Below are 17,726 nucleotides of genomic sequence, written 5' to 3'. Positions count from 1 at the left end.
TTGCCTTTACCTCTACCTTTCCCTGACCCCTAAAAAAACCTTACCTCCCATTACCACTACTGGCCCGAACCTAAACCCCCCTTATCTCCACTACCAACCATTACCCTAAAAAAACACTTATCACTCTTCTCCACTACTCAACCCTAAACCTCAAAAACTCTTTAAAGCACTTACTACCTATGGTATCTGGTTATATGCTTTGCTATACTTCGCCTATATGCCTGTTTTCTGATTCTATGATTAGACAATGCATTTGTCTCAGGCTGCTGTCATTTGTCAATCATTGTTTCCATGTTAGAATGTCTAGATGCTTAGATTCAATTGGATTCAGTTGTAAGGTCAGTTGGTGGGATCTCCTGTGCCTAAATGGATGTTGGAAACTGCTCTCTTGAACCCTAAAAACAATTTTACAACCCTTACTTCCTTGTACCTTATTACATGTCTTAATTATAAAAACTCCTTTAAAATACTTACCATCCGGAACCCTTACCCTTCACATAACCCTTATATCCTACCCTTTTTAAAATGACATAATATTTAAGGCTATTAAAAAATACTTACGTGTGTGGTAAAGTACTAAGAGGTAAAGTACCAAAAAAGGCCTGAAGGATACTTACTTGTGTGGAACTTACCTACAAGGTAACGTCCTTAGAGGTAAAGACTGCATACCATCAAAATGAAACTTAGCCACAAATATTGCAGGAGAGAAGATACAGCACCCTAGATTCAGAGTAGCTATATCTTGCATTTCATTGGAAGTCAGACAACTCCTCCATCCACTGACCAGAAGTTGAAAGTACTTTACAAAACAGCCATTTTGGGCAATCTCAAATGTAGGCATCCATCACCATTGTACAAAAGCCTAACCTCTCAAAGTGTTTTTACAACAACGCTAGTGATGATTTCACAAGTGGTGATCCAGTGCATCTGAAAATGGAAGTATCAATAAATCACCACCACAAGCAGTCCCCCAATATTTTCACTATCTAAAGAGTAAGCATTCCACATGTTTTGCAAAGAAATAAAATTATCTCACTTCATTTACCAAATAGACTCCAAAGGTATGTTTACCAATACAAAAGTTGTTGAAAATGTTTATTTTAATTTTAATTCTATATTTTAGTGTTTGTTACATTACAGTGGTGGAATAGAAAAGTATAGCTTATGGTGGATAATGTTGCTTTTGTTAAGCATTGCACAGTTCCATGAAAAGAAAGCATTATTTTATTTTGTGTGTTGAAAACACAGTCATTCAGTATTACACACAACAGGAAAAACTGTGATCTACTAACCAATGCAATGGAAGGACAACAAGTATTCCCTCATTCAGATACAGTGAAACTGTGATAGCAGAAAGCCCAACATAATATTTGAAAAGAGGGTTCTGTGGCTACAAGACTGAACCTCTAAATAAACATAGATTGTACTTTGTAAACCAGGAAGTTGAAGCTGGTTTGGCCTTGGCACTTTCTTAATTCCAACATGTAAAATAAATGTTCTTGTGCTCCACAGTGTTTTATGTCTTTAGTAAACTCCTGTTTCAGATAGCTTCAGTTTGTACAATGAGTAAAATAAACAGATTTAACTGGTCTCTCAGGATTATATGCAAATTATTTATGTATTTCCCATTCTATATCTGACAGGGACCCACCGAGCAGCTGCCTATCTGGATGGGCATTAATAAAAACAAAACAAGTAATACTTTACTTCAAGCAAGTGGAAATGTTTCCATATGTACATTCTTTTGTAACCTAAACTTTGAAAATGAAGGTACAGAAACCTCAGAGTTCAGATATTTGCAACATTGTTTTAAGAGAATCACTGATTCATATCAGATAGAGAGTTGCTGACAATTATGTGATCTAACGGAATTTGTGGAAAATGAGTCACCTTACTTGGAACCTTTAAACTAACAATACACACTGGCAAGCATAAATAACAATCAAATGCATAAGGCTTTTTAGAATAAAATAGAGCAATGAGGAATAACATCCTAAATGTATGTGTCAAAGAATGTTAGTTTTCCTATTGCATTGGCGTTAATTAGGTTTTCTCAATTAGTTAAGCAATAATATATACAATAACTGCTGATTTAGATATTTCTTATATGCATATGTGTCCACTTTTGTCCCTTTTTCGTCTTGTGAAGTTATGATTGTCATGGTAGTTTAAGTCTTTTTGGGATGCAATGCTTTTCTTGGATATGTAGTGTCCAGGTTAACAGCTATTTGTGTCCCTGTAAAGAATGGCTAATAACTTGTGCAAAGCGTGTAGACTCCAGTTCGCCCCTAGGAAAACAACTTCATATCTTCTTGCAATAAATCAGGAAATACGTAAGTTATATTCAGTCTAAATCCAAGGCATCTGCCCGGCACTGGCACAGTATAGCAAACATATATAATTTCCAATTATCAAAAAGGCTCATGAAAGTATTATGTTTTCTCATGTTTCAAAGGAAAAGCGGGGGGAAATGCTCCCTCTACTCATTAAATACATTATTCTTAAATGATTTATGGCAAAATAATACAATTATCTGTTACATAGTTCCCTTGTGTTTGAAACAATCGAAGCACAGAACAAACATGTTTTGTTCTTTTGTAAAAGGAAATCGAATAAAAGGCATCCTTGACAGGCTCGCGTGTGTTGCATAATAATGCCACATTTACCAATTGCTATGTCCAATGTAGTTTGTTTGAAAGAAACGTCAGGGTGCATTGCCTTGAACGCAGGTCCTTCAAAGTCATAAAAATAATGCCGTTGCACATTTGAAACTAAAAAAAGAAATAATTGTTAAAAGTTTCAGATGTTAATTTACAAATGAATTATTGTGCATTTAGACTATGAGGACCAAACTGAACTGCACTGAACATGAGAGCAGCCACTGTCATCGCGTCACTGAAGAGGACAATGCTGAGCCCGATAAACATTCTTTATCTACACATCCAAGAGATATGACATTCACTTTTGAGACAGTTTCACCTGGTGTGCAGCTGCATAGCTAAAACTGAAGGAAGGGAATATTGTCTGTTCCAGATGATCAAACGGGTAAGGTGTCAGTTTGCTTCAAATAGTTCCTAAGTACTGCACAACAGTGAAAAGTGAGACTGTCTCTTAATTGATGAATGAAGATAAAAGAGCCAGCTAAGAATCCTTATTCATAATTAACAGGAATCGAAAGCAATCGTAACATGCAACACCTTCAGATACTTAATTAGGCAGTCTCCTTGCACATATATTCCATTTCATTGCTTTTCAAGCCGACAGGTTTGATAAGGTAGACCTCTGGGAAGAAATACTGCAAACTTCCAAATTAGTGAAGGAACTCCCAGCTTCACTAGTGCATTCTGGGTAGGAGGAGCTTGAAGAGATTATGTTTTTCAGCCTTTGAAGTGCAATGATTAATAGCAGGAGGAGGAAAGCTAAAAGGCTGAGGAAAATGGAGACATACACATAGACGTTTGAGAGGCGGCTGGGCGAGGAGTTTGAATCCACTGATGTTGAAATGGATGTCGGGAATAGTTCCAAAAAAGTTCCATTTCCCATGCTTCCCATCGAGCCAGCTGAAGGTCCAGGTTCAGCCATGTTTTCATATGTAGATTAGGAACTGGTGTTAACCGATCACTCATCTACTTGAAACTTTCACACGCATTGTTGCCAATCCTGTTCTCATCCCAGGTGACGCTTGTTTCCACACTGTAGTTAAAATAGAAAATGAAAAATAATATTAAACACTTTATTTTAGCTAAAAGGGAGGTTCATCTTTGTAGTTAGATATTATAAAAAGTGTTATTTAACATAAATCAGTACAACTGAATTGTATTCGTTTTCATACTTATCTTAAAAAGCCAGCAAAGCATAATATAACAGTAAACAATACATTTCGTTGAATAATGCAAAAATAATGACCCACTTGCACTAAAATCAAGAAAGAATTAAAACACTATAAAAATGGTATAAAAACGACTAATTGAACTTTGCCTATACATATCGTTCATCTCTCACTTCCAGCTCTTGTACTATTTATGCCACATATTAAAAAGATATATTCTCTCATCATAAGATACTGGACAGAAAAACACTCAACTCTTAAACACAGTTCTTACTACAATGATATTCTAAACCAATTTACCACTATGGAAAACACATCATTGTAAAAATAAAATGATTGTATGCAAGTTCACAGTAGCTTGATCCCCTCAATGTGAGTGTGGAGTACACTTAAAAAATATAACATCTGTAAGTACATAATAACAAACCACTTAATAACTACATAAAACCATGCTCTCAGAGAATGATGTATGGAAATCTGAAACATCCCCAATAGATTTTATGTTGTTTCACTGTCACTGGAATGCTGCAAAATTTACTTTACATGTTTCTTTTTGTCTTGTTCACTTTTTTTTAACCACTTCTCCTTTCCTGTTCATAAATGTGTAAAGTTGCAATGACATGAAGAACAAGCCTTGGCAAAGCCAAACGTTCGGGCCTTGGCAAGCTGTTGAAAAGGTTCATTTTTAGAGAAATGTTAATGCAAGTATATGCCATAAAAAGAAATCATAAGAAAACATGGTGCTGCCTAATAGTGGCAGTCACATGTGTTGAATAAAATTGTGAAATTGGAGAATAAATTAAGCATTGTCCATAATTGTAATAGATCAGTGCATTCCTAGCAAGCAGGCATACTTAGAACAGGTAAATGTGACATTTTTGAAATTGGGTTCTTATTGGCATATAGAAAAGGTGACTTTGAATTACAATTGCGTGAAGATATAACTTAAACACACAAAGATGAAAAAAAAAATAAGAAAGACTGCAAACAAAAAAGAATTTCCAAAGCGAAGTATTGTCCCTGAAGTGCACATCTTTAGGTGAATGTGCAATTAATCAGGAAAATGACATCATTCACACTGAAAGACAGCCATTGTCTGAAGTGGGCTGCCCTACTGCCCCATGCTATATGCTGTGTTGGTCTGAGGCAATACATGAATGACAATGGAAGAGACCAATGGATGAAGAGTGTTGACCTAAAACACCTCTAAGTATCTCTCTATCTATGTCTGCCAGTAGGTCAGATATAAAATGATACAGGAAGATCTAGACAAGTAGGAATACACATTTGATTTTGCTCTTTTGTGACGTCACCCTATGTTCTGGCAGGTGGACTATATCAGACTGGAGTTTTCACATAAAATTAAAACACACATTTGTAAATTAAGTATAAATAAATTATCAAAATCAATTCTAATCGCATTTCATATTGCCTAGTCATGACTCATTTTGTGGACAATGTTTTGGATAGACATTTCTTGCTCATAGCTATACAGCTTTACAATTTAGATGGAGGTTAGGTGTTTATGTTTTTTTCTAAAGAATCAGATTTGAACAGGCACCCGAGCACTGAACAGGGAAGAGTGGAACTTAGTACATTGTTGTTATATGAAGGGCCATGTGTTTATAACATATGGTGACTAATGGATCTCACTGAAGAACAGCGAGATACCAAATAATAAATACAACAACTTTTAGCAATTCCTCATGTCATCAGACCCCCATATGTGGAGGTATGCTAAGAGAAGAGGCTCCAGTTTACAGGGGCTTGATTTAATGAATGAGTCAAGGGCGCATTCATCAGGTTTGGGGAAAAGGGTGGCATGTTTGTCTTGACTGCAGTTATGGTAATGAATGTTAGATCTGTCAAGTTTAAAATGATTGACAGAAAGCGAATGACGTGTCTCAGCAAAAGAAAAGAGGGCTGAAATGATACGATTGAGATCGAGATACCTCATTGATTTGAATTCTGCTTCGTGGCAAATGCTGATAAACAAACTACTCCCTATTATTCCTTAGAGGCACTCTGTTAGAATTGGGGGTCTCTAGTTGGCAGTGGCTTGCACCCTGTCCAAGTAGGGACTCTGCCTTCTAGTCAGGATAAAGGAGTTAAAGACACCCAAGATAACCCCAGCTCACCCTCTTGGGAGTTCGACACAAGCAGTCAGGCCTGTAAAATATTCATACATAACACACACTGTAACACAGTGAACACACTACAAATGGGCACCACTCCAGTTTAGGAAAATGAACAATCTTTATCTAAACCAAACAAGACCAAAACGACAAAAATCCAACATAACCAATTCTGTCCATAGAACCCTATGGATGCAGTGATTTTACACAAAGCACCTTTGATGCGTCAAAATACACAAGGAAAAACAGCCGCAGAGGAAGGAAGCGTTGGAAAATACAGTGATGCGTCAGTTCCTGAGTCCCTGGGGGAGCGAAGCATCAATTCTGCTGCACACAGGAGAAGTGTTGCGTTGGTTCCGGACTATAAGGGGATGCGAGGAGTCGAAGTCCAAGACTGTTCTGGTCTGTGGGTGATGCAGTGGAAAACGTGGTGCGATGTGTGGAAATCCGGAAGCGCTGGATGCAATGCGGTGACGGCAAACAGGTGTTCCATCGATTCTTTCAGCCACGGCCCAATGATGGGTAGATTCTTTGGGACCAACATCGGAGTCAGTGCAGTGGTCTCGGACTTCGGAGACAGAGTGCACTGAACTAAGGCTGTGGCGGTTTCTTCAGCCGCGGGCAGGCAATGTGTTGATTTCTTCGCCCGCACGGCGGTGGTGCATGAAGTTTTCTCCTGTACGGCGGTGCTGCATAGGAAAAATAGCTGATGGAAGGGCAAAGCGTAGATTTTGAAGTCTTTTAACCACAGGAACCACCTCCAAGGGCCCAGAACTGGAATTGGCACCACTTGGCAGGTCAGAAGTGCCAGCAGTGGAGTTCAGGAATGCTGCAGGTGAAGTCTTTGATGGTCCTGAGACTTCTTAACAGGAGGAAAGCACACACAAGCCGTTGGAGAAACATCTCAAGCAGGATACACAGCAAAGTCAAGTCTTTTTACTCTCCACGATAGAGGCAGCAACTGCAGGCCAACCAAGCAAAGCAACACACAGCAAAGGGGCAGTACTCCTGCTCTCATCTCTTCTACTTAACAGAATCTCCTCTTGATCCAGAAGTTTACTAAATATCTGGGGTTTTAGGTCCAAATCGCACACCCCTTTTGGCCTTTGAAGTAGGCATACTTCAAAGGAGAGTCTTTGTAGTGCACAAATCCAGCCTGGCCCTGTCTTGACTCCAGACACACTCCAGGGGGGTAGAGACAGCATTGCGAGAGGCCAGGCAGAGCCCTTTTCAGGTGTATGTGACAACTCCTCCCACCCTTCTAGCTCAGGGAGATCCCGCACCCTGGTGATGGGCCATCTCAATATGCACGGCACACCTCAGCCCCCTTTGTGTGACTGTCTTGAGTGAATGCACAAACAGGCCCGTGTCAGTCTAAACCAGACGTTGATTCCACAGGCACGCAAAGGCACAGGATGGTAAAACAAGAAGACGCCCACTTTCTAAAAGTGGCATTTTCAAACACACAATTAAAAAAACACCTTCACTAAAAGATGTGTTTCTAAATTCTGAGCTCGAAGAGCTCAAACTCCAAATCTCTAGCTTTTCCCAATTGAAAGTTTCACTTATAAGAGGTTACAAGGTAGCTCCAATGATTGCCAATGGGAGAGCTAGTCCTTGCAATAGTGAAAAATGAAATTGGCAGCATTTCACTATCAGGACATGTAAAACACACCAGTAAGTGTCCTACCTTTCACAAACACTGTACCCTGCCCTTTGGGGTACCTTAGGGGTGACTTACATCTAGTAAAAGGGAAGGTTTGGGCCAGGCAAGTGGGTGCACTTACCAAATCTACATGCCAGTTTCAAACTGTACTCACAGACCCTGCAATGGCAGGCCTGAGGCAAGTCTACAGGGCTACTCAAGTGGGTGGCACAACCAGTGCTGCAGGCCCACTAGTAGCATTTGATTTACAGGCCCTGGGCACGCATAGTGCACTTTACTAGGGATGTACTAGTAAATCAAATATGCCAATCAAGGATAACCAATCAGAATCACAATTTACTCAGGGAGCATTTGCCCTTTAGCACTGATCAGCACTGGTAAAGTGCCCAGGTTACATAAACCAGCAGAAATGAAGCACAGCACACAGCCAAAAATATAGGTTGTAGAGGAAAAAAGACAGGGAAAACCACGCCAAGAATGCCAGGTCTATCACAGTCATTCCAGAGTCCTAAGCCATTAAGAGCAAGCCATTATCATGTCAGAGGTGAACGAATCATCCAAATCTGAAGCTAAGTAAATGTATGAAAAACACATTTAATAGTTCAGCCACGTAAAGCATGTCACATTAAGCTGTTTCGTTTGACGAAGTACAAAGGGTATTCAAAATATGATTGACTTTCATTGTTTTTGCACGTGACACTTTCTCTCGTGGGAGTTCTATCCAGGAGTGTGTGCCATTTCCAGGGTTGTAGGACTTCAAAGTATCTTCCTTCTTGTGAGCTACTGTATACCCCGGGCATTTGGAGAAACAGTTTGTTAAGCTGGAAACATTTTTTTGCCATATTTCCAATTGAAATGTTTTATTTGTCATGATCTCACTTGGGCACACATTCATATAAGCATTGGCACTACCAATAGGTTTGGCTTACAAATGAATGTGCCCCTTCAGTCACTGGTGAGTTTATGCACTCAGTAACTCATCGTATATGCACTGTGTCACTCATACTTGCACTAATGCATCAATTAATTGACCCATTGAGGTGTTTTTACGTTCACCCACTCATCCATTCAAATCAAAAACACACACACATTCAAAAACAATATATAAGATCAATTAAAAATGCAAAAGTGGAAAAAGATACTTCCTCCTAAATATGGTGGATGCATGCTTAGAATAAAAAGTAGGTAGAACATTAAAGGTAACAGCTTAAGGCTACTTGGAATGGTATAGTACATATGTATACACAGTGTAATGGATATCCTCCCTTAGGGCCTAGTGTCTTCACATATACTTTTCACAAAAAATGTCAGCCTTACTGCCTTTCTTGTAATGTTCCATAACAAACACAACTGACCTATGGCACTGGACATTACTTTGAACCATTTGGGCATATACCCATTATCAATGACTTCTTGCCATAACAAACTTCGGATGATTATATTAGGCATAAGTTTCTTGAGCGCTGCCAAGCAAGATGGCCGTCAGGACATGCCTATAGGGAGGTGCGTCTCCCCATCACATACTTCTTTTTTATTCCTGCTTCATCCCGCTCTCTGAGGAGTGTTGCAGTCCTGTTGAGCCCCCCATAATGCTGTGGAGGCCCCTGGGGGGCTTCAGGTGCCCCCGTTGTGGTATCAGGGCTGTACCGCACTGTAGCACTTGCCTGGTGGTAGATGAGGCCCCTGTGGGACTTGAGGATCCCAGAGTCTCTCGCTTGCTGTGACTGACCATGGCATCTGTGAAGGGGTGTGCGGGGCCTTGGGGTACTGGACTGGTGGGGGCTGTGGACTGGAGATCTCCGCCACCCAATTGCTGCTTGGTACCATGTCCTTTTATAACTAGGGCCATGATTGGCCCGTGGGCATTGCCTGGGGTCCTGCCGCACTTCCGGCGCTCCTCATATTGCTGGCATCCTCTCTCTGTGGCACGAGGAGTGCCACTGAGGTATGGACCGCACTCGATCTGTGTCTGCTGCAGAGAAAGCATTAGGCTGTCGGGGCTGGGAGCTCTGCAGCTTGACCGCTTGCCCCGCAATTGACCCTGAGACACGGCTGGGTGATTCAGTGCTCATCAGTGCTGCCTGCCTGTGACGGCCATGGAGCACGGATTCGGCTGCTGGGGCTGGGAGCTGTGCCGCTTGTCCTGTGATCAACCGGATAATACTGCAGGGTAATTTAGAGCTGAGCAGTGCTGTTGACTTGGAGTTGTGGGTGCGGCACTCTTCCCTATTGAGGCGGTGTTGGCCGGACCTCAGCGATGTCCAGGAGGCCAGACCTGATTCACCGCGGCCTCTTCAGATGGTGTTGTGTGAACTGTGGCTGTCCTCCTCTTTTTGTCATTTATTGCCTTCCTGCCTGCTCGCCTCTTGGCTCCCTCCCTCGGTGGAGAGATCCCTCCCCTGCAGAACCCACCTTGCTAAGGAATTTCCTCTTGTAGGGGTGTTTGTGGCGGCGGGGCTTCTTACTCTGGCCACCATAGCCTGATCTCGCTGAGGGCCCCAGAGCTTCACTCCTCATCGGTGAGGGTGCCTGGATTTTCCTGTGGCCTGTGATCCCCTTGGCCGATGCCCTTGACTGTATCCACTGGCGCTTCATGGGGAACAGTCCTCTTCACAGCTCCTGCTGATTGGTTACCCAACCTCCGGGCAGATTATAGCAGTATCCTGCACATCTAGTCTGCCGCGAGCCCACGCTTCTCCGTGGACATCTCTCTATTCAGCACTATGGAGAAGGCAGCTCAGGGAACACCATAAGTCACTACACTACTCCTGGCCAATTCTCACCAGAGTGCTTCCCGGAACATAAAGAGGAACCCTCACAAGCCACAATCCTGGAAGCCATACAGAACTGGAGGGCTGGCCTGGAGGCCAGATAACAGGGGTGTCTATCGAGGTGTACTTACTGCAGGCAGATCTGCAAAAAGTGGTGGAAAAGGTGGACGCTGCAGAATCCAACATTACCACTCTGCACACTGAGATGCAGCATCTCAAACAACAGGTCATCTGGCTGCAGATGACCTCTACGAAATCGGATGGAGGATGCAGAGGGCTGATCACGGTGGAATAACATGCACTTGCTGGGTTTTCTCAAAAGGGCGGAGGGCCCATCAGCAGAGCACTTCCTGGATAGCTGGGTGAGGCATACCCTGTGCCCTAAATACTCATTCAGTTTCTTTTTGGGCGCTGGCCCCAATTCCCCTCGAGGGCCCCCCTCAGGTGATCATAGCCCAGATTTTGAATTACAAGGACAGGGACGCAATTCTTAGAGTGGCCAGAGAGGCACCTAACCTGAAATTTGAGAACTGTACAATTGCAATCTAACCAGACTACACCCAGAGGGTCAAGGAATGGTGCAAATCTTTCCTAGAGGTCAAAAGGAAGTTGCGCTCTCTCGAAATCCGATGCATGCTCCTGTACCCTGCTAAGCTCTGCATCCTCTCAGGGGAGACATCACATTTCTTTGACTGCCAGGAGGATGCCAGGGCATGGCTGGACATGTCATACAAGATTCCAGTGCACCCCCTTACTGATCTTGACCCATTCCATGCGCACCCGTTAGTGGCAACAGGCTGCAATTGGGTGGGACTGGACATATTGTGGTTCAAGAGGATGGTACCATGGACTCTGCTGAATCTTATTGCCAGAGGTGCCAGAGACACTGTTAGGGACACAGCATGTGGTGGTACAACCTCTGCTCCTGTTACTCCACCTATTGATGTGATTCATGACACTGCCCCACCTTGAGGGGCTGAAGGGGATGCTACAGGTTAGCCATTCTCCTGTTTATGATGATCTGTCTGCTGAGTTGATGCTTACGAAAGGGACATTGTGGATTGCTGACCCTGGGCACCAGGGGGGGGGGGGAGGGGGTTGCAAGTGGGCGGGCTAGGGACAGTTTCTTCCTGGGATGTGGCTCACTCGCTAAGTGTGCTGGTGCACCACATGCTTTGCCCTTGTCTACTGGTAGGCTTTGGGGCCTACTGGGGTGTGAATGATCTTGGGTGGCTGCAACTGGGGGAATTGAACCTTTTTGGCACTTAACAGTTTAAATGCATTGCATTTCAGACGGGTGAGGTTTATGTTTGCAAGTTTAGGAAAAGTTGAGATATGGTGCTGTACGTCCAGGAACGTCGACATTTGTGGACGTGTTTGTGGTGGTGGTTTGCACTTAAATGTCTGGGGTGGGGGGTTGGTTTGATTGTTCTTGCTGTTTTGTGTTTAGGTTTCATTATTGCCATCTGGTCACAGGAAGGGGGGGTGGATGGGCCACTATACGTATTGACCACCAATGTACTGCAGGATGTAGACCTATTTAAGTGCAAAATAATCAATGGGGAGGGAAGGAGAAGCTGTGGTCCATTCGGCTTCCATTCATAGATACAAAGAATCAATAGAGAGTGGACCACTTGTCCTGTGTCGCCAGGGTCTATTTGCTCTTGGTTCCGTCATAAAAGAACCCTCATAACTGTACACAGGCGCGAAGGCGGTATATACTGGGTCACCGCTTATGTGTACTAGTACAGCATCATCATAGGGTGTTTTTTAGTATGTATGCTGTCCTCCGCCAGGAGGGAGACCAACTGGTAAAACAGTAGCGTCCAGACATGAATATGAGGGCGGGAGGGTGTGAGAAGTGCTCTTGATAAAGTGGAGTTAAAATTCTCTTAATCACTTTTTCTAATGAGACTTTATTGAGAGAATGTTGAAAAAGAGAAAAATAAAGTGTTGAGGTAAGGATATAGACCGAGTTACTGGTCTACCATACTTTTTTGATATCAAGGTTCAGGGTCAGGGTCAACATGTTTCAGCCTTCTGTAAAGGTCTAAAGGCTTTCGTCAGGACCAATCTAAAGGAAGGCGCGTTGTGGCTCCTTGAATAGTGAAAATTATTCACTAATTATAAGTATAAGGGTCAGATCCATGGTATCTGTGCCTCATAAAGGTGCAAATTGCACTTCTTGGTGGTACCCGAGATTCCGTGAAGTCATTGACTTGTTCTGCCTCTGTTCGTCACTGGGGATACCGCGAACAGAGGCAGAACAAGTCAATGACTTCACGGAATCGAACATAGTTCCGTGAATGCCTCTCGGGTACCACCTTGATATCAAAAAAGTACGGTAGACCAGTAACTCGGTCTATATCCTTACCTCAACACTTTATTTTTCTCTTTTTCAACATTCTCTCAATAAAGTCTCATTAGAAAAAGTGATTAAGAGAATTTTAACTCCACTTTATCAAGAGCACTTCTCACACCCTCCCTCCCTCATATTCATGTCTGGACGCTACTGTTTTACCAGTTGGTCTCCCTCCTGGCGGAGGACAGCATACATACTAAAAAAGACCCTATGATGATGCTGTACTAGTACACATAAGCGGTGACCCAGTATATACCGCCTTCGCGCCTGTGTACAGTTATGAGGGTTCTTTTATGACGGAACCAAGAGCAAATAGACCCTGGCGACACAGGACAAGTGGTCCACTCTCTATTGATTCTTTGGACCTATTTAAGTGCCCACTAGACATGGATCTGGGTCCAACTCCCTCGAAAATTATATGACATTTGGGTAATATTATGAACTAAGGTCATTCAAAAATCAAGCGATTATTAACACCGTGAAAACCTGTTATTGAAACATGCAAAAGGTGATGGGAGGAACGCTTGAAATTTGTCTAACCACTGGCAATCGTTCAGTGTAGAATTGCAACCCATCATTTCTTTGCTCACCATGCCACCTCAGTTTGGAGAGAGCCAACTGTAAAGCAGTCTTGACCCTTCTCCTCATGGGAACAATCCAGCCTGAACTACAAGGCCAGGTCCTTCCTGAACCAGAACATAAGCAACCTACGACCGGTTTCACCCTAGTTATGGGCTCATCAGCCAGGTACTGCTTGGTTCCAGTAACAGTGAGCAAGGGACCCAAGTATGGAACTGGCAACTTGAAGACACTGAAAAGCTTGCTTCTGTTTCTCAAAGAGAACATACATAGCCAGTGTTAAATGCACTCATCCATTCTTCGCTGGACTATGACAATGCTATATATACCTAGGTATTTAACTGAATAACTGCAAATTGTATGGAATGTGGCAGCACATCTTTTTACCAAGGCCCTTATGGAAGGGCATTTAACAGCAGTCCTGTGCAAATTACGCTGGTTACTAGGGAAACAGAGGATTTCCCTTAAAGCATTGGTGCTCATCAGGGTCAGACTGGGAGCGGGCATCGGGTGTTTTCCCCGGAGGCTGTAAGGGTGGTAGCCAGTTTTGCAGCAGTGGGGATGATTTTTTGTTACTGTGGCCGGTGTTGCAGTGGTGCTGCAATATCGGCCCCAGTACCAAAAGCAGCAGTGTTTCACACTTACACCACTTCCCCTCTGCCCCCCCCACCCAAGGCAGGTACTACAAAATTGCCACGGCTGCTTTGGGTCCCCAATCTGGCCCTGGTGCTCATGCACAGAATTCTCTTGGCATCGTCCACCATGACAATTTCGGTCTGACTTTCAATGCCTAACCTCTATTACCAAATCCAAAAATGTCAAGTTGGGCAATAGAGCTTTTTCAGACTGGAATTCTCTCCACTCTTATTTGTAAGCTGAATCCCACCTGCCAAGCTTTAGATAATTATTAAAAACATAACTGCTTGATTAGGTAAGCCAACATAGTGCTCTCTGGCAATACCTTGAGCGCCAAGAAGCTTCGGCGTTCTGACACCATACCATACCATACCATACCATACCATGATTATTTTGTTTATTAAATTAGCAGTTCCATCTTTGCTAGCACACTTGTGTTATCCTTTTGTAAGGTATTAAATTACTGAGAGAGAAAAGAACAGCGTCATATCTACTATTCTGTGGCGCTATTCTGCTCTCTTCCACGCTGGTACAATTTTGGCTGCCATGCGCTCATGCAGACTCTGTTGCGCCATAGTGCAAGGGGGTCACCATTGTAGTAAGCATAGATTTTGTACAGGAAAGAGTTGCTTTCAGTACACAAACTATGCTTTAAAGTATTTCTTACTTTTTATGAGTGCTGTGGAATGCAGCACAAATGAAAAGAGGGAAAAAAGAGGAGATATGAAAACATTTCTACCTGTTACCCCTTCTTCAAGTAGGCACAGGATTTTGATGCAAATCACTGTCTTAAATTCTTTGCAGATTGGAAATTGCATCAAAACCCATGGGTGGTTGCATTAGAACACTGATGCACCACACATGGAATGTCCCCTTGATGCAAAGTAATGCAAGGCAGCACATTATGTAGCTTTGCGTTACTTTCAGTTACAATCAAACACAAAACGTGATTTGCATTGGCTTCTAAATGCCACCATTACACTTTGAGTTAGGTTTGTGTTATAAATTAACACACACCCGACTCTATGCAAATCTGGGCCTAAATATTGATTAGGGGTGAACATAACTCATGTAATTTGCTGTAGTGTAATTAGGCAAAACTAGGCAAGATTATGTGAAATTACAGGAGGCGCTTAATCCTACATTTAGAGCGATATTATTAGAACGCAACGCACCTTCGTGTCAAAATTTGACCAGAGGATGCAGTTTGCGCTAAGAAAATAGTAATATATGTACCAGCACAAGAACAGTAGTATACAGCAGCCACTTGTGCTCTGTTCCTGGACTCTTGCATTAGGCATTTTTGTCACAAATTGCTCATAATTACATGGACGGCCGTAATTACCTAATTTCTGTTAATTTTACATCACAAGTAAAACAAAATTATGGAAACTACTTCAACTAAGCCGTTGTGTATAAAATTTCACCTGGGCCTAATATCGATTTTAGCTCCAAAGGCATTTTGGAGTTAGCCACTTGGTTCTTTATACTGTAAAACAGTGAAATCATCATATAAACAATGATTTGTTATGACTTTAGTGGCCATATACTGTATAAATTCAGAATGTATGCCAGTCTAAATATCTCTTAGATCTAGTATCCAACGTTACTTAGCATATCACAGTGAATATAACTTTGGTGAGGAGAAGCCAGGGATATAACATTATTTTGACAATATTCCAAGTTACTCTAAATCTGATTCACAAAGGGAACCTTACACGCTTGTGTAAGTTTACGCTTTTTCAGTATTTACCAACTGCTTTTTAATGCTAAGTTTAGGAGTGTGGAAACGTTGCAGTTGGGTTGGAGATTTCTGCACGTAAAAACATAGGACAGGCCTATCTTTTTTCTGTAGAGAGTTCTACACCCCAACTGAGGAGTCTACGCACTCGTAAACTTACTATTAAAATGCAATTTTCTGAATACTGAAAAGAGTAAACTTACACAAACTTCAGGCCCTTAATAGCCTCACAGCCCCCCTTCCCTTTATGAAATCAACTCCGGGGGTAGGATCCCCAGGGCATAAGTTATTTAAATGTGACCCGTGCCATTTTATTTTCAATCCTGTGAGTTTCTCGCAGGATCATGATGGTTTTTGCCAGTTGTTTTCTTTTTTGGCCCGGGGTGTTCCTCTGACTCCCCCTCCGGGCCTATGGGGTCAGGATATCCCAACCTTGCCCATATATATCTTTATTTTTTTATGACTTCAGGACAGGGGACTAAGTCTCCCAGTACTGTAATGGCTGCCAGCCACATTTTCCTCATGCAGCTGGCAATAAATCAGAGCTTGGTATTTTGACTCCTGCAGGAGTGAGATGACCCAAGGGAAATAAAGCTCCCTGGGAAAATCAGAGCCTTCTATTTTTAAATTGGCACTCCCACGAGAGCCTCGAGAGACTCTCGCGGACCCAACTGCAAAAAAATACAATCATTGTTTACCCTACATTTCTCCAAAACTACTGAACGGATATACACCAAATCACAAAAATCACGATCCGCGGACCAAAATCTAACTTCCTCCTAAATTTGGCGTAATCCTGTTCAGCAGTTTTCGCTGTATCCTTGTCTAAACAAGTCTATGGAAAATGCATACGGGCTTTAGGACCCCCTTTTTAATTGCTCCCCCATTGATGGATCATCGAAACTTTCCAGGAAGGAGATGAGGTGGATGAACATTTTTGGGGGAAAGTGTTGTGAAGATTCGTCAAATGGGGCCAAAGTTATTAGCAAACCAAAAACCGCTCTTTCTATGGCAAAGCAGACCTAACTAGGTAAGATATATAAATATATATACATTTAAATTAAATATATATATATATTTACCTCCAAAATATTTTCTGTTGTCTACCAGGATAAAGGAGTTAATTTATGTTATGAATTGTTAAAATAAGTCAAATTTTAATTTTACATTTTCTGTTTATTACCTCCCTAGAGCAAATGGGAACAGTTCTGAGATCTACATTCTGGAGGTGTTGCCAATCTATGAGGTCAAGCAAATGTCTGTATCTTAAGATTTGCAAGTTCAATGCTTTTGGTTACAGATGTCATAGAAGATTGAGTATATTATTTTACTTTTTTTCAATTATTATTTATTCCAGCATAAAGTGTCCATCAAACACAGCATCATAAACAAATAAATCAATCACATAAAACAATAAAAACAGATCCCAATTATTCATCAGTAATATATGTTATTCAAAGCCTATTATAGTTCATCAAAAAGTAACATGATTTGGACTGTAGGATATATTATTTCATCAACACTTCAATGTCTTCCTGAGCAAAGATACACAGCTAGTGATCCCCTGTGGACTTGAAAAAGGGGTTTACATGCACTGGCTAAAATGAGGTGCTGAATGTTGAGGTGAACTAAATAGAAGCACCAGGACCTCCCAATAGGTGGCAACGGTTATTAAATGAGCAGTTGATTTATAAATGGTGAAGGGATGCATGTGATGAGGGAAAGCAAGAGCACCGGCGTAATTTGAGGAGCATTTAAAAGAAGGATGGATGGACAATCAGGATGAAATAAGGACTGAAGAGCGCAGAAGAAGGTTGTTGACATGAATTGAATTAAACTGCAGAAACAAGTAATGAGGTTTAATGTTGGATTTCAATTAGATTGAAAGCGACTGAAAGGTTTTATTGCATCTCAGCAAAATCAAATAATTGTAGAATTGTAAACATTAAGAGTGGTTGGTTGAGGGCTTCTGATGTGGAATTTTAAATCCGAATTTATATGCATTAC

General features: G+C 41.9%; 1 protein-coding gene across 4 annotated transcripts in view; it reads right to left on the bottom strand.

The window, feature by feature from the left end:
• Nucleotides 1-1,080: 1,080 nt before the first annotated feature.
• SERTM1 (serine rich and transmembrane domain containing 1) overlaps nucleotides 1,081-17,726 on the bottom strand; it is a 352,071-nt gene continuing 335,425 nt past the window's right edge. For all 4 annotated transcript variants that reach the window (XM_085621721.1, XM_085621720.1, XM_085621723.1 and 1 more), the window contains one exon: nucleotides 1,081-3,693. In XM_085621721.1, coding sequence (XP_085477847.1) covers nucleotides 3,253-3,582 — 330 coding nt within the window. In that variant the 5' untranslated portion in view covers nucleotides 3,583-3,693 and the 3' untranslated portion in view covers nucleotides 1,081-3,252. The remainder of the gene's footprint in view (nucleotides 3,694-17,726) is intronic.

The sequence above is a fragment of the Triturus cristatus genome, chromosome 8 (assembly GCF_964204655.1).
Source record: "Triturus cristatus chromosome 8, aTriCri1.1, whole genome shotgun sequence".
Taxonomy (NCBI): domain Eukaryota; kingdom Metazoa; phylum Chordata; class Amphibia; order Caudata; family Salamandridae; genus Triturus; species Triturus cristatus.
Note: the sequence above shows the minus strand (reverse complement) of the source record. Positions and strands in the feature narration are given on the sequence as shown.